The sequence below is a fragment of the Melospiza georgiana genome, chromosome 6, assembly GCF_028018845.1.
Source record: "Melospiza georgiana isolate bMelGeo1 chromosome 6, bMelGeo1.pri, whole genome shotgun sequence".
NCBI lineage: Eukaryota > Metazoa > Chordata > Aves > Passeriformes > Passerellidae > Melospiza > Melospiza georgiana.
In genome coordinates this window covers 17142347-17168039 of record NC_080435.1, presented here as the reverse complement: position 1 = coordinate 17168039, position 25693 = coordinate 17142347, and the positions used below count along the sequence as shown (strand labels likewise).

The window sequence follows — 25693 nt, the reverse complement described above, 5'->3', positions numbered from 1 at the left end:
TGTAAATTCAGTCCTTAAACCTGGAGTCTTACAAGTTGTGCTCAGACATGACACAGACTGTGGTATCAAAGCATATTGATACAAACACAACCAGCCTGATCCACAGCAGATTTGGGATACTTGCCATAGACAGCTGCTTTAGCAGTGGCAACACTTAACTGTGTGCCTTGTGCAATATTTTCCCTCATATATAGTGTTCTGTATTTAAATGCACAGTTCTGGTCATTCTTTCTGTATGACATTACTGTGCCTTGGTTATTTTGATCAAAGTCTTTATTGCTCAGCTTCTATTTCCTAGGTTTCACAGGTATCTGTTCAATTGCATTTGCAGTTATATTTTTGGAGGTTTGGGTTTCTTTTCTTTTGTCTTTCCTACAAGGAATAAAGGGCTTGGGAAGTCAGCAACAGACAGGAAGCTAAAGGTAGAGGAGAGATTAAAAATGGATCAGATATCACTAAGGAGCCAAAAAGACAAATAAGGGAGTTCAAACTATCAGGACAGTGATGCTCCCTGCTTTCTTATAAAAATGGAACTTGGTCTGATTTGGTCATTTCTTCCTTAAAAAGTCTCTAGAGGATATTTTTTTTCCAGAGCCTCTACCTGCTAAAAAAGGAGTCCTGAAACTTACAGTTTTATAGATGAGTGAATGAGAATATGAAATGGTGAAAGAGGGGCTTGAATCAGAGGGTGTAAGAACTAATATTGTCCTGCAAATTCACTATACTTTTTCTGACTGACTTCTGTTTTGTGAAAGATCTCCTGTTGGAGTAACAGAAAGCACTCCAGAGCTGTTTGGAAACTCTTGGAAGACTTCATCAGGGTGTGTTCTTGTGCATGACAGCTCACAGGTGGATCCATGTGATGTTCATCTGCAGGCAGGTGGGCAGCCAGGGCAGATTCTCACTGACAAATGCATTTCTGCTTAGTACACCTGTGCCCATTTTTCTAGCTGGATCAGGTACAGAAATAACCAGACCTACCTATGAAAGAAATTAGTACCTAGGGTAGTATAGAGGCAGCTGAGTTCAATCCATTAAAAACTCACATTGTGTAATTTGAGGATTTTGTAGTACTTGCGGAGGTGTTTGAAATACCTCATTTTTATTTCTGGTTTGCAGTTACACTGTGGTGAGTTAGACATGCATTAAAAGATGCTAGGATGTCTTGTATTGGTGATGCTGCTAGTTAAGATGGAGACTCAAAACTATTGCAGCATTCATTTTTGAGAATACTGAAAAAAGTAAATACTTGATTTAGTTGTCTACTATGGAAGAGAATGAGAAGGATGCTTACACATTGCCAGCCTATAGAATTAGAAAGGGACTATCCAGCTGGGATAACATGCAGGTGACTGATGCTGTGAGGACCACAGATGGTCACTAAATCATCAGTTATATCTATTTCACAATTTCTACCACTTCTTGTATTCACACTAAACACTTGTAAAGACACAGAGGTAGATTATTAAGGTTTCCCCTGTGATTTCAGCAGTGCTAGGGAATTGTCATGTCTCCTGCTACAACATCACTTGTCTCTTGAGTACACCATATGCAGTGCTAATAAGCTGCATTGTTGGTAACACATTGGGACAGGAATGTTAGTCCTTCTGTACAGCTGTGTAGGTAACAAAGACAAAAATATTTATGTGGCAATAGTAAATAACCATGATTGGTTGCATTGTGTAGAAGACACTTTTTGTTCCAAGTCTCTTTAAACTCCCTCACTGAAACAGTTTTTAATCTGTTATTTGTGTAGCCTCTTATGCAGCGGAAGCTTGTAGCATCCTTACGAAAGATCTTTTTGCTCCATGCTACCCCTATTTGAGTCCTGTTCCCTATTTTGAGCAGTGCAGAAGAGACACTTGCAAATGTGGACAGACTTGTTTTTGCTCTGCTCTGGCCCATTACGCTCATCACTGCCGAAGGTTTGGAATTGTAATAGATTTCAGAGGAGCTGTCCCAGATTGTGGTGAGTTTCCTGTCACTTCTAGACTTAAATAATTGCTGCCTGAGGACTTCAGAGACAATCAGCAAATAAAATTAAATCAATCCAGTCTTTTAAATGAGAAAAGGATTAAATTTTACATGAACTTTTGCATGCAGGGCAAGGTTCTTTTTTAAAAAAGAATTTTCTGTCAAGATAGAATTAGTACCAGTGTTTTTAGAGGATTCTTCCTTTTCTGTAGTTCTTTGATTTATGAAATATTACAAATATTTTTTAAAGTAGTCAGAAGGCTTCAAATGTGTACAGAATTCAAAATATGTCAGTCCTTATTATATGGCATTGCATATCTTATACCATATAGATATTATTCCTGAACTGCATAGATTACTTTTCCTTGTAGATGCTAGGTTTATCTAATTCTTTAAATGAACAAGATGAAGAATTAAGTGTTAAGAATTAAGTATTAAGCAATTTTAGTTGGATTTGTCTACTTCTGCTGTCTGACAATCTCGGCTTATTCTCTTACTGTCAGTGATGCTGAAATAGACAAAGTGCAGAAGCAAGTGTTGAAACTTGGTGTTGTTATTTAGTTTAAAATGAATAGAACATTATAGACTATATGTATCTTTATAGATAAAGGTGATGTCTGTTACTACTCCATAAATACTCACAAGCAAAGGATAATATTAAATTCTGTAGCTTATATTAGATTTTAGTGATGGAAAAGATATTGATAGGGCATGTTGGGCCCTCACATACATTTGAAAAAAAATATAAAATTGGAAACCCTTTCAAACCATCTGAAATTGATACCCCTGATGTAGGTCTGGCTCTATTAAAAAGTCTGAGAATCTTTTCTAAGGAGTATTCAAGAGCTTAGCATTTAGCAGTTGTCATCACATCACGTAATTATCTGTGTTTTAATGCATGATAAGAGAATTAATTTAGTCCAACTTAACCATCTTAAGCTGGGATATCTGTATGTATATCTGAAAAGACTGCCTTGTTTGCAATTATTAGGGCTTGAATGGCTGTGTCCACTTAGGATTGAGTCACTCAAACCACTTCGTTTTATTTTACTTTTCTGGAAACAAATAGAGTTTTCTCACAGTATATTTAAAAAGTCATGCTTGTAGCACTTAAAATATGTTCATTTGTTTTTATTTCAAGAGCTTCAGTGTTTTTTTAGTAGAGCTTTATGAGAGACAGATATTTATATATATAGATATATGTATATAAAAGAAAATTTAATATGATATTGTGCAACATCTGCAAAGTTCTTTTAAGGTGCTGTGCATTTCTAAAAGCCCATGCACGAATGGCCAGTGCTTTCAGAGTTAGAGGCAAAAAGGCTTCATCTGTTCGGTTTCCACAGTGTAAATCTGGATTACCTGCACAGACTCATTGCTCTTGTTATTACTGTGGATTTACATCTGTGTAGTTTACACAGCACAGTGCCAAGATAGCAATTTTAGTGGAATTTAATGTGATTGGGAACAAAAGAATGGAGATGTTTATCAGAAGACTGTTGGGAGGTCCTTGAGTCTCTTGCAGCGTAATTTGAGAGATTTGTTTCGTTTGGGCAGCTCTTTCATGTGAAGACACAAAGGAGTACAGTACTTGTGTATCTACCTGTGGCAGGACCTGCCAAGCTCTGTCTGTGCCAGAGACATGCAGCAGTGACTGCGTTGAAGGCTGTGCTTGTCCTTCTGGAATGTATTTGGATACCAGGACCGAGCGATGCGTGCAGCGGTGGGTAAAGTTGCAGTTCTGATGGCCACGCTCACTGTGTGGCTTCAGACCACCACATTTGCAAGTCAGAGTGGAAAACTAATTAACTTGTACCCTTGTAGATGATAGGCATCTGTAAACTTGACAGGGTCTCTTAGACCCTCTTAGAATTATATAGAACTGGATGTCTGTGTGATCAGAAATAGCTTTTCTATAACATGGACACTCAGTGAACATCATCAGCGCTAGTTGTTACTTTGTCTGGTTTTTGGCACATAAGAGATACAAAACATAAGCTTCCATTTTCCTACTAATTTAGTTTGAAATGGGCTTGAGTTATACAGCAGTATTGAGATCAATTGCTTGCATTTAAAAAAAAACCCTGAACAAGCAGAAAACTCCCCGCTAACCAAAAAAAACATACAAAAAACAACACAGCAACTGAAATTTGAACAGCAATTTAATGGGAATTTTATCTTGTTTTTTCAGTTTGGGCTAATCAGTTACGTGTTTTTCCTCTATTCCAGAAATGAATGCCCATGTTTTTTTCAAGGAATTGACTATCCCCCAGGAGAAAATGTCATGACATCTTTAGGCAAATGGTGAGATACAGAATTGTGTTTTCACATAATTAAATTGTCATATTTTTAAGAGCTCTTTAAAATAATTTTAGCTAGTTTGTTGGGTTTTCTTTCAGTTGTTTTAGTAATTTTAAGTGAAACCTACAGAACAGACCTGCATCAGTTTTCTGTGTTTGACCAAAGTCCTTTAGAACTTAGGCTTTCCAGCTGCTGTGCTTTGTAATGCAATATATTGAAGCGCAAAACAGAAAGAAAAGCCACAATAATTCTTATGTCATACTAATCTGGAGAGCTTCAGAAAAGCACAGTTTGCTGACTGTCCAAAGATCTTATCGCTATTCTCCTTCCCTTTACCAGATTCTAAGTCCATTTATGAAGCATTATTCAGGATCTGTCTTCCACTAGTATAGAATCATTGCAAAAGAGCAGTGTGGCCTTTATCAACTAACAAACGACACAAAAAATGGTCAGCTGCAGCCAATGATAAATAAGCATCCCTGTTATGGTTCCTTACATTTGGCATTTGTTCTTGTCCTCTTGCTCTTCCATTTGCATCATTGCTGTCCTGACGTTAAAGAAGAAAGTTTGTTAGGTGATCCTGGCTCCTGCCTGCTGCATCCTTTTCAGCAGTTATTTCTGTCTGGAGAAGGTTAAGTAATGTGGATGACAAGCTCTGTAGATAAAAAGCTTTCAGAAATAACATCTGAGCTCTGACTGCCTGTATCAGTTGTTACAGCACTTAATTAAAAGCAGAGCAGACCAAATTGTCTGTGATAGATCAGTGTAGTACTTCAGTTTGTTACAAAGGCCACAGTAGAGATTGGGGTTGTCAGACTCCTGTTGCAATGGGCGCACTTAGTGAGCACACACAAACTCCTTCTCATTCTTGTCAGCAGTCCATAAATACTGACTGTTATAAGTTGATGAAGACATCACCAAGTTAGCTTATTTTTTACCTTAGGGCAGATTCCCTGGAGTGTGCCAGGCAGCCCATGATGCATATGAGGCCCTGCAAAGGCTGGGTGCACTGTTGCCTGCCCTCCCAATGTGTTTTTGTTTACAGAATGTGCCAAACAGCCCTGGCAGCCAAGAGAAGAGACTTCTTCTTGTAAATCTTTAATCCTCCTTCTCAAAGGTCTAGTTCAGCTAATTTTGCTGACCCATCTGATGGATATATGGTTGAATGTAAATCATGTGATCGTCCATGAATGTAGTTTTTTAAAAAATTGCTGTAGACAAAAATCCTCTTCATGTTAATTTCAGTGCAATTGCTTGGGATCTGGCAGCTTGTCTGTTAATAAAATTAATCTACTGGTTTATAACTACTAGGATTTTAGCTGGAATTAGAGATCTGTGTCTCCTATCTAGCTGCAATTTTTACTTGAGGTGTTTTTTTGATAAGGCTATATACAGATCTGTTGAGAGGAAAGGCTTTCAAATGCAGAAGTATGTGTAGGGGGATAGAATATAAGAAAATAAAGCTAGTGTAGAAAGTAATGTCACCCCTAAGGAGTTGCAGCTGGGCCAATTAGCAAAGATTAGGAACAGGCCTGACTTTCACAGGCCACAGCTGTAAGCAGTGAGAAGAAGATGCTCTAAAAGAGTGGGGTGGCTGGGGGAAGGGAGCTGGAGTCAGTGGCTGCTTTGTGAAGGAGAAAGAGTCAGTGCTCTGAGGAGATGACCACGAGAAAACACCAAGAAGGTATGGAACTTTTGTGATAAGGAGACAACAGTATGAACCCCTGCAATAAGATGACAACAAGTACAGACTGTCAGCTCCTGTGAATTACCTTATGCCAAGCAATGCATTAGGAATCCTGTAGGAACAAATGTGTGGATGAACTGGAAAAAATGCTCTGTGATGAAGCGTTCTTTTTATCTGTCGCTTTCTCTTAGAAACAATTAGCATCTTTATTTTCTTCTCCCCATGCTTAATTCCTCTCAATTGCTTCCTGTTTGGAACTTCCCACTTTCAAACTGGAATTTCTTCTCTATGCAACAGCTTTTCTGCTCTGTTGCTTTCAACAAGTTCTTTGAAATATTTTCATTGATTTGAGTTGCCTCCCTCTCAGTTGCCTTTGGTACTCCTTTTCCTCTTCCCTCAGTGATACTGTGCAGTCCATGAGTGCTTTTCCTGCAGGACTTTGGGGTCCACACACAACTCCATATATGTTCACAGGGAGGCTGTAGCCCACACAGAATTTGATTCTGAATCTGCTGACCAGCCAGAGGAGTCCTGGGGATCCTAATTCTTTTAGCTATTGCAAAAGAATGGGAAAATAGTGCTGGATTTCATGGCCTCAGGTTCTTTAGTGATGACCAGGACCTGAAACTCAGCCAGCCCTGCTACAGTTTTCCCTGACAATGAGCTGCAATAGGAGCTGCTACCATTTTAGAAAAGTACAGGACTATTTTGGCCCAAATTAGAAAGGAGCAGACAGCGGTAGTTTTCTCAGTGCTTCCCTGCACACAGTATCCTGTTAGGTTGAGGTTTATGTGGCTTTGAACTGTTTCATGCAGGGGAAATGTCTTCTGGGGAGCAGTATGGGGGCATGTTCATGTACATATTTTTTTGTCAGCCCATGCATCTTAACTCCTAATAACATAATGCATAAAGCAAAAGTTTGGAGTTTAATTAATGTTCTTCATGAGTTAAGGCAATGCTTTATCGATGGTTATAATGTTCAGTGCAAACATTTATAAAATTATTTTCTATTGGCTTATTCTGCATTACTAAATAGAATATATTAATATGTTTTAGCTGTTCCTGGCTCTCAGTACGTTTTTGTGTATTTCTATTGCAGCCATTGCATGGATGGAGTAATGAACTGTGATAACAACAGAATAGGTGAGTGAAGGGAGAGGGAAACGATGCTTCAAGCCCAGTGAATAAATTTCCTCCAGTCTCAAAGATACATAGTGCTATGTGTACAAATTAATTTCTGAGAAGGGATCCTATTTGTGTGTTTAAAAGTAATGCTCCTGCTTTGCACCAACCTAACTGTTCAAAACACTGTTAAATCTGAAAATCCTGTTTCCCCCAGTACTTTAAAATACTATTTTTTTGCTTGCTAATGCAGATGAGCTTAGCTGCATGATAAACAGCAGACCTTCAGTAGGGAAACAAAAGGATAGCTTTGCCCCAAATAATATGGAGAGGCAACTGAATGCTACTAGTATTGCTGAATGATATATTCTGTGTTACAAATCCTTATTGCACACATTTACAGAACACAGTATTTCAGGTGTGAAGGCTGAAGCATTTGTCCATTTTCCCCCAGCTCACAGCTGCCCAGTTGGACAGATTTATATTAACTGCAGTAATCCACAAGTGGATCCTGAGCTCAGCAGAGAGAGGACTTGTGAGAATCAGCTGCTGAACCTCACTTTCTCAGCACACCTTCCCTGTGTGTCGGGCTGTGTCTGCCCACCAGGGTGAGTACAGACAGATTTGCGTCTTTTGCTGCACAAACATGATTGAGTAATTAATTCTACTTGGACAATTTGAGATCTCAAAGGCTGAGCATCAAGCTTGTGAAGGCTTACCCCACGGTACTGGCTGTTAAAGTGATAATAAATGCTAAACCAAGAGACAAGTGGAGTTAAATACTTCATAGTAATGTGATCAAAAAACAAGAATAGAGAAAAGGCATTGAAATTATTTTATTCAATCTGTTCTGTTACAATAGAATTATGTTTATCTAGATTTTTTTTTCAAAGATCTTACATCTTATTTCAATATTTGGCTGAGGGAGATAAGTTTATTCATTCATAGGCATAATTTTTAGTATTTCTTCCCCTCATAAGAATCTCTTAAGTCTTGGGGATTTATGCTGATAATATACAGATGAGCTGTTGTGGAATCAAGCACTCTATTGTTGAGAGAATTTCAATTATAAAAATTACAATACTGTGTTTAAGTTATGTTAGTCTTGATGGAATTTAATTTGTTAAGCACATAGCCTGAAGTTTTTTGGTGTTATAACTCTGAAATAATTTAAACTTTTGAAATAGCTCAGCTGAAGTCTGTGCACTCATACTGAGGGATGTGTAGATATTTCCATCTCATGATAAAATATTGCTGCTCTGGATTTTGGTATTTTACTTTAATATTCAGAAACATGTCATGTGAGATGGTTGATATGAAATGGAACCTGTAATTAATGGAACTCAGAGTATGGTACCATATTGAAAAGCACTTAGGTAGACTGTGGAATTAACTGGAGGCAGATATTTTCAGAATTGCACAAATTCACCCTCTTGGACCAGGCTGGCATACTTCAAGGCTACCTTCAGCAGCACTATATGGCTGGCAGCTCAGATCATATAAAAAGTTTATTCTCTGTTATTTTGCTGTGCGTAACCTCTGAGCTTGTCATCTCTACTGCTTCCTGGTGGAATTTAGGTCTAGAGTGTAAATAATTACTTTTTTTTAGCATTGGAAGACTCAGTGTCAAGCGTTGGTGACACCAAAACTCTGATAATACAGTTTTATGATTGTAAGAGGCAAAGTGTTATGATTTCCTAGGGACAAAAATAAAAACTATGATGATTTGTCTTTATTGTAATTTTAACAAACTGTATTCTTTTCTACAGTGTATTGCCTGTAGAGTTACTAGAATAAAATTATTTACTTTTGTTTTGTTGGTTGTTTTGTTTGGTTGGGCTGGGGTTTTTTTGAGAATGTACAAAGAGACTTTTTTGTGTTTCAGGACTTTACCCTTGGTGCTGCTTAAGGCAGAACTTTGAAACAGTGATGTAAGCCTAAGGTTTGAATTAGGAATGTCAGTCTGTACTGATGAAGTAGAAATTTAAGTCACCTACAAACTTGTCAAAACTGGTATCTTTTAAATATTCAGCTGTAGTGGTCCTATATTGCTCATATATTTGTTTTTATTTGAGGTTGCTTTAGGAAAAATTAGGGTGATCCTAAAGGTGTGTGGTTTTCTGGTGTGCTTTTGGAAAAGTGAGAGACTCATGCTATGTATTAACTATGCAGATTTTTTTTTTTAGATAATGAATCCTACTTGTTTAGCAATTTTAGTAAGAGATGCATTTGATAGAAGTTGGGTATGAAGAGCCCTGATGTTTTAAGTCAGTCACTGAATTCACCCTACAATTATTCATGCTGCAGATTCAGCGACTTAGAGCCAGTACAGCACAGTAATGAAAAGTTTTTAATTAAATTTTTGGAGGAGAAAAATGGGTGGAATACCATCACCTTTGTACAGTACCTCATCCTGTATTCATGTCCTCTCAAGCAGTGCAGGATTCAAAAGCACTGGGAATTTATGCAACTTGGAAATCCCTTTTCTGGGCTATCAGTTCTTAGTGGTGAAATAGAAAACTGAGGTAACATTGTCCACTTTAAAAGGGTAAAACAGTCATGGAATATCTTTGATCTTAACATTAGTCCTTTACCTGAAATAATAAGTTTCATTCCTTTATTCATGCTTTTGTTCCTGTTCGAGATCTTGCATCAGTTTATCTTGATTCATTATATGTAAGCTAAGCTGATTTAAGTAGCAATGAAATCAGCTTAATGTGTTTGATTAGTTGATATAGGTAAAATAATTTTAAAAGTGAGTGAAGTAAAGCAAGTATGTCCCAACTAAGAAACCTGTTTGTAGGAATGTTGATAGCTGCAATTTTTTGAGGCAGAAGTACCTTCCTGATCTGTTTAGTGGGGTGGTTATTCTGCAGTGATACCCTGAAAGGTACTTAACAAAAGGAACCTCTTTTCACAGAACAAGTGTTAAGATTTTGAGGGGGCAATATTTTTGTTTTGCAGTCCGTTTTCCTAGCATCTGAAAGCTGAAATATTCTTTCAAATACTTCACTACTTCTAGGATTCCTTCTTTTTTGTGCTCACAGTGCAGCTGTGCTTCATTCATTTTCCTCTACAGCTGGTAAATCAGATGCAAGTAACCATGCTTAAGTAAATATCTGAATTTACAGGAGATAATTCTATGGCTTACAGTTTTTATGGTACAAAAATTGATTATATACTTTACATCTATTTTAGAAGCTGTTGAAATCGGACATTAATTCTCCTGGAACTCACTTCCTAATATTGATTCACCCTACTTTGCCTGACATATTAAGTAATCTTTAAGACTTTATTTATATTTTTTCCTACTGGTTTTCATCTGTCACCATTTAAAGGGAAACGTTCTATATTTATATGTTACATTTCAAAAAGATAAGTAATACACTTTCAGTGCATATTTTTTCAAGTACAATATTTGAATTGCATTTTCTGCTTCAGAATTTCTATGAATCAAACTAATTTTCCTCCTTGACTATACCAAATGTGCATGATTTGACATGGAGACAGTATCCTTAGTCAGACTGCAGAAGAAACAAGGAGAAAAGACAGTAAAGGAAGAAGAGGGGAATAGACAGTAGTACCTTCCTACATTTGTGGGTGCTGTGTGGGATGTTTGCTCCAAATGGGCCTATGCTGGTTTGTGCTTGTCCTCTTCCATTGGTTTTCCCTGGTCTCCAGTCAGACCAGCAATGATCTCCAAAACAGCTTCTGTTCCTTGTGGCTTACAGCCTGCTCTTAGTGTTGCTGTCAAGACAAGCAGTCACTTTCCTGAAGGAATTACTTGTGTTTTCCCACTTCCCTCTTTGACAGGTTTTTACCCTTTGACTGCAGCATGAGTTGGATTTAACTGATCTGTACTTTGTGGCCTGTACAGCATAAAACTAGTGCTATATTTGCAATAGAAATAGTTTTGTGAGGGTATTACATTGGTTGGAGTTAATTAGCTTAGAGGTACTTTCCAACCTAAGTGGTTTTATGATTCTAACAAGAGCCCTGTCAGATTTTTGAATTCAGTTGCTTTCATGTGGACTGACTCAGATTGTTTAATGACATACATTAGTATTTATTTTGGATCATGTTATCCGTTCCTATTTCCATTAGCTGAAATATTTAGCAATTTCTATGTTTATTTCATAGTAATTCCATCTTGCTGCAAAAACAAGGCTCACCAGCCTCAAAATATGAATAATAAATACAAATTCTGAGAATTATGTCAATAGCTTAAAATACATATCGTCCCAAATGCAATTAGTCATGTTTTTGCTTCTGTTACATCTGCCTATTATATCTTCATAATTTTTGCCTTTTTATGTTTTTGTTCCTTCTGTAAAGCTATGTTAAACCAACCACTAAACAATAAACCTAGATCAAGCAGTCTCTGCTAACTTTGCAGTATTTTGAAACTTCATTTTCAAAATTTTCATGACTTTTATTTGAACTCTAAATCATAGCCAAACTTCTCTTCCTAATCATGTTCATAAAACTGCCTCTAATTTTCTCCTTGTTTTGGTGACTTTTTAAAAACTTCCCTCTCAATATCAGTACTGCAAGGGAATAAAAAGTTAAGTCTCAGCTGGGTGCCATCAGTGGTTATCCGTACATCCAGGTCACTTAATTTCTCACTGTTCAGCAACATCCAATACCCAACTCAATATTTTATTTAGTGTGAACAGACTGATCTTGAAAATAAAGCAACACCACTTTAGAATAACTAAGAACATAATGTGCTCCATAATTCCAAGTGTGTATTTATTTTTTATGGCCTGTAGGTGTTTGAATCTCAAGAACACAATGCAACTGTATTGAAGTTTTCTTTTTTCCTTGCACCAAATGTTTAATTGCTTATAACTGTGGGCCACTTTTTAAGCAAAATGCCTGAAATTTTTTTTCTTAGGACTGTTTTTGTTTTTCCTAAATGTACATTTCTCCCACCTCCACACTCTGGAGATAATTTATTATTTATGACAGAAGAATGTCTTTGTGCTAAAAACTTGACTTCACTGAAATTGAGGAAATTTAATAGAATTAGAATTTTTTGGCTTTCCCTTTTTTTCATCAGTTATTGCTCCCATAAAATAGATTAATGAAGAGTTAGTGAATTCAAAGCTGTAATATCCTGTAATTATAATGAAGTTTTGTAGCTAATGAATATAATGCCAGATTTTCCTTCTAAATCTTTCTCAGTTATCATTGTATTTCTGTGGTATGTATCAAGTGACACATAACAAGCTGAGATGCATTCTTGGAAGGTTTTATTTATAAAAAGAAAACTCATAACTTTCTAATTTTCACAAAGAAAACAATGTTGTTGTCTTATAAATGTGCCTATGGACAAACAACCATATTAATGAAGAATTAAGATGGGAAGAATACAGATGAGTTTCAAATATTTTTAGAAAACTACTCTTTATTAATGTAATTACATTTACCATGTTATGTCTTAAAATAAGTCTCCTTAGATTAAATAAAAATACTGTGCTTTTGGTGTGTGTTTAGTATAATTTTTCAGAAGACCTACTGCTCCTCAGTATAAACTCAGAATTTATCAGTCTGAAAATAGAACCTGTTTTCTGTCCAAGCCTCACTTTTCTGGATGGCCCTGCTGCTGTTATCTAGCTAAGTATTTTTAATCTTCTTGTTTAGGCCGGGCTTTGGAGAGGCCTGTTGAGATTTCATGTTTTTCAGGCGAGTAAGGATTAACCCCGTGGGGATACCATCATGGCTATGCACTTGAATATTTTCTCAGGAAAATGCAATTCTCTTAAAAGGACTGCATCAGTGTTCCTGTGTTTGGGTGTTTCAGGAGCCAATATTTACCCACACTAGATTTTATGCTGGTTTCTACTTCTGATGGCAATAGACACAGCGTGCTAAAAGTGCAGGAGCTCGTTTCCAAAGAAAACCTCTATTGCAGTGCCCTTGCAAGACAATCCAGATCTTTCCCATCCTTTTCTGCTTTGCAGACTTGCAAATTTCCTTAATATATTTTTGAATTCCTTGCTTTCTATTGCAATTCTTACAAATCTTCTTGGTTTCCCACTTTCTAATCTATACCAGCTGCAAATAAATCTCTATTTTTTTCCCTGTATTTGTGTTAATTGACAGTAAAACTTCACCAGTATCATTCAGATTCTGGAGCACCTTTTCACATGACGTTCTGCTTTCTGCCTTGTTTTTAAGGGAAATATTGAAGTGTGTCACTTAGTTCAAAGGAAGATTTCCGTTATGTTCAGAGTTAATTTCTAAAATGCTCGTGGTAGAGCTAACTGCAGGAAGGTTTCCAATCCAGGGTGAAGCTTCAAAAGAAACTCTCGGTTAAAGCATCAAAATAATGTGTTAACCTGGAAAGATGGAAGGGTACAGTGAGAATCGTGAAAACCTTCCAAGCATTCTACAAAATTACTTAATATTTTGGTATAATAAACCAGGGGAAAGAGGAAGAGATTTTAAGAAGCTCCTCAAACAAAAAAGACAATAGCCAGAATATATTAACTCTCCTTGTCTAGATAGTGAGTGAACCCTAAGGAAGGCATTATCCACTACAGTAATGTTACTAATGTTGGGTTTTCTCTCAAAATTTACCTTGTTTTCTGATTAGACAAGTCAAATACCCCCTGCTGATTATTTTGTTCATTTTTTGCTTCCCTTAAAGCTTAAATTACAGACCTTTGTAGGATGATCTGTGAAACCTTCAGTGAGTAAATTTAATGTTGCAGCAAAAGTACTTGTGGGTGCATAAATCAGTTGATGGTAGGCTTTTGTAGAAGAGAGGGGAAGGAGCTTGTGCAAGACAGACTGTTGAAGGCTGCTCTGTTGGAACCTGGGAGAGTGATTTTTTTAAAAATATTTTTATTGTTTTGGTTCAGATTTGTTATTTTTGCAGAAATAAAGTGTTTGAGTCACAGGTGACATTACTTCTAATGATGCCTTTACCAAGATTATTTATATACTTCTGTGTGTGTGAATGCAGAAAGCTCAAGATAATAATGAGATAATAAAGAAAGTGAATGTTCAGCAGGGTGACGTGGGATAGTCATCCTTGTGTCTTTGCGGTTCCATTGTAGGCTGGACAGTAAGTATAGGTGTCAAGAAAAATGTCTGATACTTCAAAGAGGAGCTGTGCAAGGCCTCTCTGTAGAGTATTTGTGGTGAATTCTTAGATCATTGAAATCTATCCATTTGCTTGGCTTTACAAGAGAGAAAGCTGTTATCACTTTTTTTTTTTTTTTTTTTTTTAATCTAGTGTAATAACATGAGGAAAAACCTGTATTTAGTGTTACCTTGTCAGTGTGATCTCTTTGTGTCTGAATGTGCCCTGTTCAGTTCTGAGCAGCTTTAAACCAGTGGGAATTTCAGTCTCACAGTTGATTGTCTCCAAGTGACACAATGCTTGAAATAAGTATGGATTACAAACACTTCACCTACCCTGGAGGAAAATTACAGTTTTTCAGTTTTAATGGGGGAGGAGGGTTTATGGTGTTCTCCATGTTCCCATTAATAAGCCTCACAGAGATGTAAATTTCTGTCTGATACATAACACACTGAAGAAGAGTCTTAGTCAAATACGAATTACTAATTTGTACAATGTAATTTGTAAAATACAAATTACCAGCTCATTAATATGAGCTAATAGAATTTCCTGTGATAAATTCAATGATGAAATGTTTCCTTTTGGATAGCAGGGAAGCAAAACATTGTTACCCTGTTTGTCATGCATGTGCCTCACACTTACCACTTTTTATCCATAGTGCCATATCTTGCCCAAATGAGAGTGCTAAACATCGGGAGGAATGAATCTGTTAGGAACACAGAAAAACCTGTACAAAATTTTTATTACTACAGAGGCGTACTGGGATTCCAAACAAACTTACCTTGAAGAAAAAAATAAATTATCTGCCCAAAAGTACCATTTGAAGAGACTGTTTATTTGTCAATACAAGTACATTTCAGACATTAGAAACAAGGATAATCCTAGACTGCATGGTGGCTGTAAGGAATCCTTTCACTATGGAACTGGCATGGTAGCTGCTCTGGATTCTTGTGTTGTAGGGGTTGGGGCAGGATCAAAACAACTTTGGAGCTGCAGCAGTTGGAGTGAAGGACACTGCTGCAGCTTGTCAGGAGTTCAAGTTTCACAGCTTTCCTTTGAGAGATGGATTTGTCATCACAGCTGTTCTATTTGTTATTGGACCCTCAGGTCCCATAGTGATATTGCTTTGCTTATCCAATACCATGGCAGTATTTGTGATAAAGTGAATTGGTTTTTGGGAGAAATGCAACTTTCCTGGGCTCAGTGAAATGATAGATTATTTAATAAAATAAATCAGTGCTTCTGGTGTATTTCATGACCTTTATTTGTAGAATCTGCTTGAGTTCTCTCTTTGTCTCTTTTTCTAATTTCAGATTTTCTGAATATTATCAAAAAGCCTCAAATATATTACTTTAAGTTAGGACTGGTTGCTTTAGTTAGTCTTTCTGGGCAAGAATTCCTCTGTTATTTTCCTATAACAAGTATCTTTTTCACTTTCTTTTTTCTTAAGTAGTTTTCCATTTTTATCTGCTTGTCTAGGAGTTCTGTATAAACACCAATTCACAGCATTAGTCAAACTGTAAATAGCTATGCATATGGTTCGCTATGATAAAATGAAAATCTCCTTTAAAGACTCTGAGGATACTTCTGCCACTAAAATAAAGTATATTTGTAATTGCTTTCCTGTAGATGCCTGTAATATTTCTGCTTGCATAAGGGTGCAGAAATAGATATTAATACAATAATTACATGTAGCCAGGATAGCTCTTTTGATATTATTCATGGAGCAAGAGGTGTAACTACAGCTATAGAAAAACTGGAGTAAAATAAAAGTCTTATAATTCAATGAAAGGAAAGAATAGGAGGGCAAGAAGAAATCCTCTTAAAAAACCTTAGACGAAATATGCCCTGATTTTGGAGAGTAAGAGTGCATACCACTAGAACAAAGGGCTGTGATGGCTCCGACATCTCACGGATTATCTCTTGGCTTGAGTCAAATGCAGTTTATTTGGCTGAGTTACGAGAAATTTGGTGAAATTTAGAGAATGTCTAGAAATTTATAGTTTCTCTGACCTTAAAATTTGTGTATTCATGAGTCAGTCTTAGAGGGTTAGTGATTAAAATGTTTGTGCCCAAAGTGCTAGCATCTAATAAAGATAAAATATTCAAGTATATGTGAAAGGAAGATACCAAATTGCTCACACACAATTATTAACAAAATGGTGCCTTTTCAGTTTCAAAAGACTTTAAATATTATTTGTGTCTCAATAACAAAATAGGCAGTAACTTTCAAGTTTAGGAAAATATTTTTGTGTCTGGATACCAGCTATGCTGCTGCTGAATGAGTTTTTGTTCTGTTTTGTTTTTTTTTATAGTCTTGTGAAACATGGGGATATGTGCTTGGATGCAGATGAATGTCCATGCTCATGGAAAGGAAAGGAATATTTTCCAGGTGACAAAGTCATTTCTGCCTGCCATACATGGTAAGTGGGGATCTATTTGAGTTCATTTTAGTTGTGTATTTGTAGGTTGATTATTTTTCCTTCATGTGTTTTGATCATAAATTTCACAGCAGATTATCTACTTTGACTTCATTTTTACAGTTGTTCAAAGAACTATCAAAACTGGTTCAGGCTTTGTTTTTTCAAAGTGCTTTATATAACAAAGTAATGGTGATTTAGCATCTTTTTAGTCTTTAAAAATCTTGATTTAGAGTTTTTATTTTCTTGGTTATTTTCAAGGTCATGGCTAGAATTCCTAAAGTACAGGTAAAATCCCTTAAGTATTACACCTGAGTGACATTTTGGAAAGCTTTTTACTTATTCATTTTCACATTTAGCACTGAATCTGAGCTGTCTAGAGACCAGAATGTAGCTCTGTGTCCTTAAATCTGCATCCAGGACTATGTTAAACTAAGGGGAGAACTGAGCAAAGAAACTGACAGATGGGTCACTGATTTTGCGTGTGTGGATAACTGATGAATCAATCAGGGTTCAGAGGGAGAATTCCAATAGGAAAGGGTTGATAGGATCATTTAAACATATGCAGACACCGATTCCTTTTTCCTTTTGCTATCCAGCGTTGTAAATGCAGCACACACCCTGCTAGGTTTCCTCGAGCACTCTCAGTAGGATGTGCTTTACTGCCATTTTAATAAGCTTCACAGGAGTGTAAAAATACACCCCACCTACCTGATGCTGAAACAAGCTCATTTCATGGTGGTCTCTGGCCAAGGCTGAATGTTGCAGGCTGGCACTAAGCAGTGCTGTTTGTCTTACCAGAGCCTCAGAAACACCAGCTGTACTGCCAAGCACGTGATGCTGTGGTAGAGGTGTAGCCTCCAGGTTCCCAGCAGAGCAGCTCCCTGTTTTTGTGCCCTCCTTGTAGATTTCCAGGAGCATTTAACTGGTGTCCCCTGCTGCTCCTGGCCCTACAGCTCAGGGTAGCCCGGCCCAGGGAAGGCTCATCCCATCAGCACCAGGCTCTGCCTTGTCTGGATGTCGTGCCCCCTGCAGCCTTGTGCTGACTGCCTTCCTCTGCCTCTCGTCAGGTCCTCAGTAGCTGCTCTAGAAGAGATTTGTAGCCCTTTGGTGGACTGGTGAAGCGACTTACAAGGCATCTCCACTGGGCAGGCAGGTAAAGCGACCCGGGTTGTTCACCCCTTGTTTCCAAAGGCCTCTCCATTTGGACCTGGTGTGGGATTGCTTGCATCAGGGAGAATTAATTTATCCCATCTAACCTGTATGAGACTTCACCAAAGGCAGCAGCAATGCAGGCAGAAGGACACTGGATATTTAGCCTTTTCTTTTTTTTTTTCTTTCCCTGAGGCCAGGCTCATTAATTCATGCAAATTGTTAATGTTGTCATGAGTTTTGTAGTCTTCTGTATCCAGAAGCAGAGACAGATTAAGTGATATTGGCTTTTAGACAACCTGTTGTTCACAAATGGAGGGGAGCTTGCGAGGAGCTCTGCATGATACAAAGCATATAAAATCTGAGTCTGCTGAGAGGATGTGCAAGGGTGTATTAGATGTGTTAAGGAGAAGGTGCAAAGCATGAGAGTGCTTCTGTACAAACAAACACACTTAGGCACTCATAGAAGTCATCCTGTAGTGGGGCTGGTGCATTGAATTGGTGTGTGTTGACAATAAATATCTTACTCATACTTGGTGTAGTATTACCAACCTAAATGTTGATATGATTTATGTATTGAATGATGACATGATGAACAAACTAACTTCATAAGTTGGCAAAACTACCTGTGAACTGACAGGAGCTTTCAACCCAATCTGTGGGGTCTGACTGACCTGTGGCTCTAGGTTTCCCAAATTTTGTTTTCAGTGCAAGTACCTGAAATATTTAGCATATAGTGGCAACATTAAACACAAAACGTTCTAATGCTGAGGCTATCAGAGCAATGTTTTGATGAGGTGCTGTGCCAGGTAAGATGGGCTTCTGCAAGTAGATGTGCTGGTCTGCTGTCATCATGCTGAGTCCATTGAGCAACTCCTGGTCACTCTCTGTGGGCTGCTGAATTGGGCCTCTTGTATTCTTTAACAAATACTTCTTGGAAATACGCTGTATAAAAAGCTATTTGAAGTTTAGAAGATTCTGATAGCTCAGCTTTTCCAGCTAGGGCTCTCTAGATTCTGATAACTAAATGTTAGTTCACTTAGTATGAAATATGCCTGGTGTAGAGGACTTCAAAGACATTGTATACCTCTTAATCCCTTCCTTCTGTCTGTCAGTGTGTTCCTGAATAAAAAGAAAAGGATCTCCCTGGGCTCTACATGCTAAGCAATGTTTCTGCACATTGGAGACCCTTAAGGCATCAGCATATGGAGATTTCAATAGGCCATGAGTGAAACTAAAACCTAATGTCTCAGGAGAACATGAGAAGCAGCATTTAGTCTTCCAATCCAAACAATTTTTTCTGTTTTCCTCTCTTTCCATCAGCTTGATGAGGTTCCTTCCTTTGCTGCTATTCTGAAGTGACTGCAGTTAGCAAGTCCTGCTGCTATTTCCTTGTGCTTTGGTACAGCAAACACTTCTGACGTGTATTTTTTAACTTATTTTAGCCATCTGCTTAGTGTATTGATACATGTAGAGAGGCAAAATGCAAGCAGTGGAACAAATCAGTGATGGGAAAAGCAGGGTCTAGGAAAACCTGGACTGTAGCTCCATGTAGGTGCAACTTAATTGCTAAGGGAACTGGAGGAAACCTGATGCTACCTGTAGCTGGAGCTGCCTAGGTTTTCTAGATATTTGCTGCCTTTCTGAAAAAAGTGGTGTACTGGCACTGTGATAGAAATATGAAGGGAAAAGTTACACTGTTAAAAATTTATACTGAGGGAAAACTTCCTATTATCTGCTACTTCAGTATATGAGGGACAAATGCTGGAGATTTATCCAGTATTTCTGTAAGTCACGTTAAGACTTTAGCTGTAATATATTCAGCATTCATTTAATGAGTAAAGTAAAAGTAGTTTTTTTAAAAAGTAAACTTAGGTATGTGCCAAAGTTATATCACATGCTGTATTTAGTTTAACCTATATTTATAAAGAGACCTATACTAAAGCTATGCCAAGGCACCAGCTTTGCTGTCTTTATCAAGGAAAATTTGTGTCTGGGTCATTTGGGAACAGAGTAATGATGTTGTAATGATTGCTCATGGATACAGGAAATGAAATTCTATCCATTATTTATAATACTCTTATCTCTGAAAATGTTATTTAGATGGCAAGATTTTGCCAGGCTGGCAACTATTTACAGACACGAACAGAACGGGACAATCCAAATCAGTGTTGTGCTGTTTATTTCACACATCAGTCTCAGTACACTGTTAGGACAATGGAGACAGTATGTTCATAGCTCTCTGATTCAAATGGAATGCCAAGGAAATGTCACATTACAGGGTAGCATAAAGCCATCTCAGCCTAGGTTTCAGCTAATCACGCATAGAGCAAAACATATTGACAATAATTCTATCCAATCATATGAAACACATGTAATGGTAGCTAACAGAATAGGGACTTATTTTCTAACACAATGGCTTGTTTATGAGAGACAAAGCACAGAGACTCATTCTAACCTTCTAAAGATATACATTAAATAAACTTGTTGCAACCTATAAGGGCAAGTCACAAGGGCTTATTGTTCTATTTCTCATGTCTGCTCTACTGCTTAGAAAACTTTTTGCTGTATTAGCAGTGTTCACAAGTCTGCTGTCTGAGGCCTGCCTTTTGTACCACTTTCTCAAAACCCTCTAACTTTATGAATCCCAACAGCAAGAGGATGATTCAGAAAGAGGCATAATATCCAATGCTTCAAAGCCTCCTTCCTATTATGCAAAAAGAATCCACTTCTTCTTTTATGCTGCAAAGGGAATTCAGCAAGGGCTGAACAGTCGTCCTGTAGATGTGTGATGAAAACCCTTTGATGTTTAAGGCGGCTATAGACATAACTTGAACTGTTCTAGAAGCTCCTAAATTCTTAGGCTGGTGTTTGGGGGTGATGACATCTGGAAAAAAAGTCCAACAGCATGGCTCTTTTAAGGAACCTAAGCACCCAAACAGTGCTACTGAAATGTTTCCTTGGTAATTCTGTGAAATTCTCATTCAAGCAGAGAATGCATGCAGACTCTAGTAATAGGACATGCTACTTTTTGACTCTAAGATTCTGCTTGTACAAATAAATGTGTGGTGACAAGCTGAAAAACAAGGCTCTTTGTGGCATGTTATTGGTGTGCACTACAGAATAAATTGTATCACATTGCACTGGGTTTTTTGTTTTGTTGATTGTCTTGGTTGTATTTTGGGGGTTTTTGAGACTTTTTGTGGTGCCTGTCTATTCTGGAGCCTTTAAATTCTCATGGAAGAAGAAACTTAGATGTTTTTTTCCCCAGAGAATTAATTGACACGTCCTGCTTCTAGCCAGCATTTCAGAATGCTTCTGTCCCCGCTCCTCACACTTGCACAGCTTTTGTTTCTTTGCTTCTCAGTGCAATAGCTGTAATCATTTGTCTGGGCTTGCAGCTGATATTCCCATAATTGGTGGTGCATTTTTCAGCGTTTGCCAGCACGGATCCTTCCAGTGCACCTTCCAGCCCTGCCCGTCCATGTGCACGGCGTACGGGGACCGGCACTACCGCACCTTCGATGGGCTCACCTTTGACTTTGTGGGAACTTGTAAGGTTTACCTGGTCAAGGTGAGACTTCTGTGTAAAACCTCCCTAAAATTTGGTTTAAAACTTCTTGTTAAAATCTACTGTTGTGCTTACTTCCTCTCTGTGCATTTTATTGAGTCCTACATCCTGTTTTTTTCATTTTTGGCATTGTTTAGACTTTGAATCATATATAACATAAACATGCTCTGAGGTTTCTGCTAATTGAACTCTATATCAATATATATATTAATGTATTTAAAAACTGACTTTTTTTTTTCTTCAGGGGACTTCTTCAACCAGTCTTTCTATCGTTATAGAGAATGTTGACTGCTTTAGTACTGGAATCATTTGCAGAAAAAACATTTTCATTAACATTGGAAAATCTCTTTTAGTATTTGATGATGAAACTGGGAATCCAGTAAGTTTCATTTCTTACTGCTGATCAAAAAGCAGCATATGCACTTCTCTGGGTGTTTCTTCCTTTCATAACCAAAAACTTACTGTGCCACTTCAGTAGCAGAGGTGTAAATATCTTTACAGTGAATGCTGATCACATCTGAATTTTTCAGTGGAAACTTTAAACAAAATCTTGTCTGTATTTAACAAAAATGTTGGAGGAGATAACTGTAGCTCTTTTCTTTAGATTTATTACCTGTTTAATATCTTAGGAGAAATACAAGTGTTTGGAAGTCAATGGGAGTTTTGCTATTAATTGTACTAGAACTAAGAGCTTAGTCAGGTCTGGAATGTATAGGAGGAATATTTCTATACAGTTAAAAAATCCCAACAAATTGCAGCCCCTGTGGAATGTATCCTCCACAGCCTGGATTTTATTTGTGTTTTGGCCAAACTGCAAACTCTATTCTGTCATTGTTTAGTATTTTAGTATATTAGTAATTATAGTATAAATAGTACTATTTACTATTTATAGACTGACTGTAGAAAGGAAGTTTGAGATATTGTGCAGTTAAACCAGGCATATTAGCCCGTGCTACAAATAAGTTGCAATCTGATTGTTAGTGGATTGAGAGAAAAATGCTATCAACAAGATTGTGATCTAGGGACATATTTGGACAATTCCTTATTTCCAGAGGCTGCTTCATGCATCCTTTTTACCTATCCATATTCAAAAAAAGCATGTGACTGTGACAGAATTACTTATAACTAAGTGAAAATTATAATCAGGAGCCTTGAGAGTAGTCATCTACCTCCCAGACGAATTATTAACATTCTAATCTTCAGTCCATTACCCATCTTATAAATTTGATGTAAAATCAACTTTTAAAATTAGAAAATCATAAAAATACAATACATCCAAAATCCAGGCCCCTTTTGCTTAAACATTTTTCCCCTCTGTGGCCTTCTGTCTGTTTTTGGACGTGTCAGAGAACCATGTTGTTAATTTCATTTAGATGTTTTGTTTCCTGTCAAGTGAATATTTTATGAAGATATTATTTCCATTATAAGCTCCCTTGTTTTATTTTGAACAGAGCTTATCTAGTTACATAGATGGCCTACAAAAAATGCAGTTATGGAAAGCTGGATTTTTCACTGTTGTTCACTTTCCTGATGAACATATCACCATTCTTTGGGATCAGAGGACAACTGTTCATGTGCAGATGGGGCATCAGTGGCAGGTAGGTGGAAGTCCACACTCTTATTACCATTCCTTTGAGGTGTTTATGTAAAACTTGTTAAATAAGACATAATTCTTCAGAGAATAGCCTGTCAGAAATAAATTAAAGAAGCACTCAGCTACCTTGTCAATGAAAGTATTCATTCTCATTTATCGTTGTTTTAGTTACTGTTTTCTGTATAACTGCTGTAACAACAGAGACAAATATCTTTGGGGTGAAGTTTTCCTTCAGTACTCATTCAATATATGACTGAAGCAGATGTTATTTCGCTGAGGCTTAAAAATACACATAACTGGCTAACAGCTCCCTTTGCTGAACAAAAAGGTCATCTCCTTTTTTAAATGCTTGGGGATACATAACTGAAAAGGCAAAATAATGACATTGCCAAAATAAAATATCCTCCATAGCTTTGTTACTGAATTCTTCTGACTGAAAAGCTGAATTCTTTTGAGAGAAATTCAGCTGAAAAAGGATCAAAATATGACAAATTTATAATTAAACAGCTGAAGATGCAAGTTGTGAAAATGATTATGACTGACAGGATTTCATCTTGTGAAAATGTTTTTATAAATATGTATATATGTGTATGTATATATAATTTTTTTCCTCAGGGAGAATTGACTGGATTGTGTGGAAATTTTGATTTGAAGACAGTAAATGAACTGAGGACTCCAGATAATTTTGAATTAACAAATGCACAAGAGTTTGGAAACAGTTGGACAGCTGTAGAGGTACATGGAAAAAGAGAATGTGCTTACTAATATATTTTGCTAGTACTTTTTTTTGCTGTTATACAATAAAATTAATCTTGAATAAAATCAGAAGTGCATTGCTGAAAGAACCAGTCAGGCAGCAATACAAATGACAATATCAGTGGTTCTTAAAGATGCCATGAGCTGCTAAAGAAAGGAAACAAAATTAATTTTTTTGCTGCAGAGTGTTTACAGAGTAGAGAAAAATGCTGTAACAATATTTTGAATGTTTTTAATTACATTTGAACAATAAAGTAGTGGGATTTCTGTATAATGGAAGAATGTTGAGTTTGCTTTAGAGTGTGTTGAATGTTTAGCTGATTTTTCATAGCTGGGAAGCATTTTACTGTGCAGCCATAGAAATGGAAAGAAAAAAAAAAATCTATGTGCCTCTCTGGTACCTCAATTAGACCCATAGGTGTGTGTGTGTTTTTGTGCTGCCTTCAGTGGAATGTTTCTTCAAATAGTGTCATTTTCCATTTCTTCTTCATTAGCATTAGCTTTTAAATCTATATCTTAGTCCTGCTTTAGTTTCTTAAATGATGCATTTGTTTCACATTTTCCATCTTCCTTAAAAATTAAAAAGCACAAAAATATGATTTGCAAGTTCAAAACACAAAGTGGTTGTGAAAAATTTCTCACCTTCATTTTGCTTCCCGGTCTAGTGTGTTGACAGCCCTGACATTCGAAATCCATGCAGTTTGAACCCCCTTAGAGAGCCATTTGCCAAGAAGGAATGTGGGATACTGCTAAGTGAAGCATTTGAAGCTTGCCACCCAGTGGTGAGTTGTAGTCCTGTATATAAACAAGTGACATCGAACATAGCACCAGAGAGAAATGTTGCTCTTCAATATGAAGCTCTTATTAATGAAGACAAAAATACACCAAATTGGGGATATTTTATTTTTAATCACAAATATTACTTGTGTAAGAATAACCACTTGCTTTTCATGAAATGTGTTGCATGGCACGCCCATTTTTCATGCATATATAAACAAATGTATTGGATGGGCAGTGTCAGATGGGAAAAACTCAGTTCTAGCAAACTTACTCAAATGCAAATCCATGTACAATGTGTAACATTTCAGTAAGAAAATTACCATTGACAGTTATCTTTGAAATTTTGTCACTTAAGACAAGACTTGAAGATACTGTAAGGAAAAATAACAAATTCTTGTGTGAAATTGCCTGATAATATGAAGAGAATATTAACTACTTGCACATAAAGAAGAGCTTTCCATCTACTTTGATTTCTTACATTTATGTGTATCTGTGTTCCTTTAAATTTTCTTTAATTTCATAAACATTTTTCACAGTTTATTAGGACTTAAATATTACGAAACACAAGCCCACATCAGTATCTTAATGTGCCTGTTCTTAATGAGTCATTGATTTAATTGTGTTGCGAAGGGCTGGACAAGATTTTATGGTGTGTCCCTATAAACATTTTTTTCTCATGTTCCAGGAAGCATTGAGAGTGAAATCTTTAGTTCTTCCAAGCTGGATATGTTGCCCTTTGGAAGAGCCACAGCTTTGTGTCGAGGTGTTGGCTGGCAGCTCCTGTGGGAGTGTTTTTTGATAAGCGATGTTTTCATTTCCAGATTGACGTCACCTGGTTTTACTCCAACTGCCTGACAGACACTTGTGGCTGTAACCAGGGTGGTGACTGTGAGTGTTTCTGTACGAGTGTCTCAGCTTATGCCCATCAGTGCTGCCAGCACGGAGTTGCTGTGGACTGGAGGTCTCCCAGAGTGTGCCGTAAGTTTGTTTGACCATCACTGCCCCTGCCCTTCATTCGTGGCAGCCAGACCCCAAAAATCAGTCGCACCAACTGAACTTGGGGCCATGAACTAAATCTAAGCCTCACTGGTGCCTCTCGTTCCCATTTCATTCTGGTCTAGCTGGATTATGTGCTTTTTCTGTGTTTGTGAGTGATACTTTTCTGCTTTTAATCCCTTTGTCCTATGATGTCAAAGGAGAAAACATGGGAAATCTATATTAGGGTACAGCATGCATCCCTCAA

General features: G+C 37.2%; 1 protein-coding gene across 1 annotated transcript in view; it reads left to right on the top strand.

Moving 5' to 3' along the window:
- The window catches only part of OTOG (otogelin), a 93013-nt gene that overhangs the window by 25889 nt on the left and 41431 nt on the right, over nt 1-25693 (top strand). The window contains exons 18-30 of the mRNA XM_058026465.1: nt 756-880; nt 1757-1969; nt 3532-3697; nt 4204-4278; nt 7062-7105; nt 7539-7692; nt 16493-16600; nt 21185-21323; nt 21565-21699; nt 22772-22918; nt 23530-23649; nt 24336-24452; nt 25272-25428. Of these exons, the coding sequence (XP_057882448.1) occupies nt 756-880; nt 1757-1969; nt 3532-3697; nt 4204-4278; nt 7062-7105; nt 7539-7692; nt 16493-16600; nt 21185-21323; nt 21565-21699; nt 22772-22918; nt 23530-23649; nt 24336-24452; nt 25272-25428 (1700 nt within the window). The remainder of the gene's footprint in view (nt 1-755; nt 881-1756; nt 1970-3531; nt 3698-4203; nt 4279-7061; nt 7106-7538; nt 7693-16492; nt 16601-21184; nt 21324-21564; nt 21700-22771; nt 22919-23529; nt 23650-24335; nt 24453-25271; nt 25429-25693) is intronic.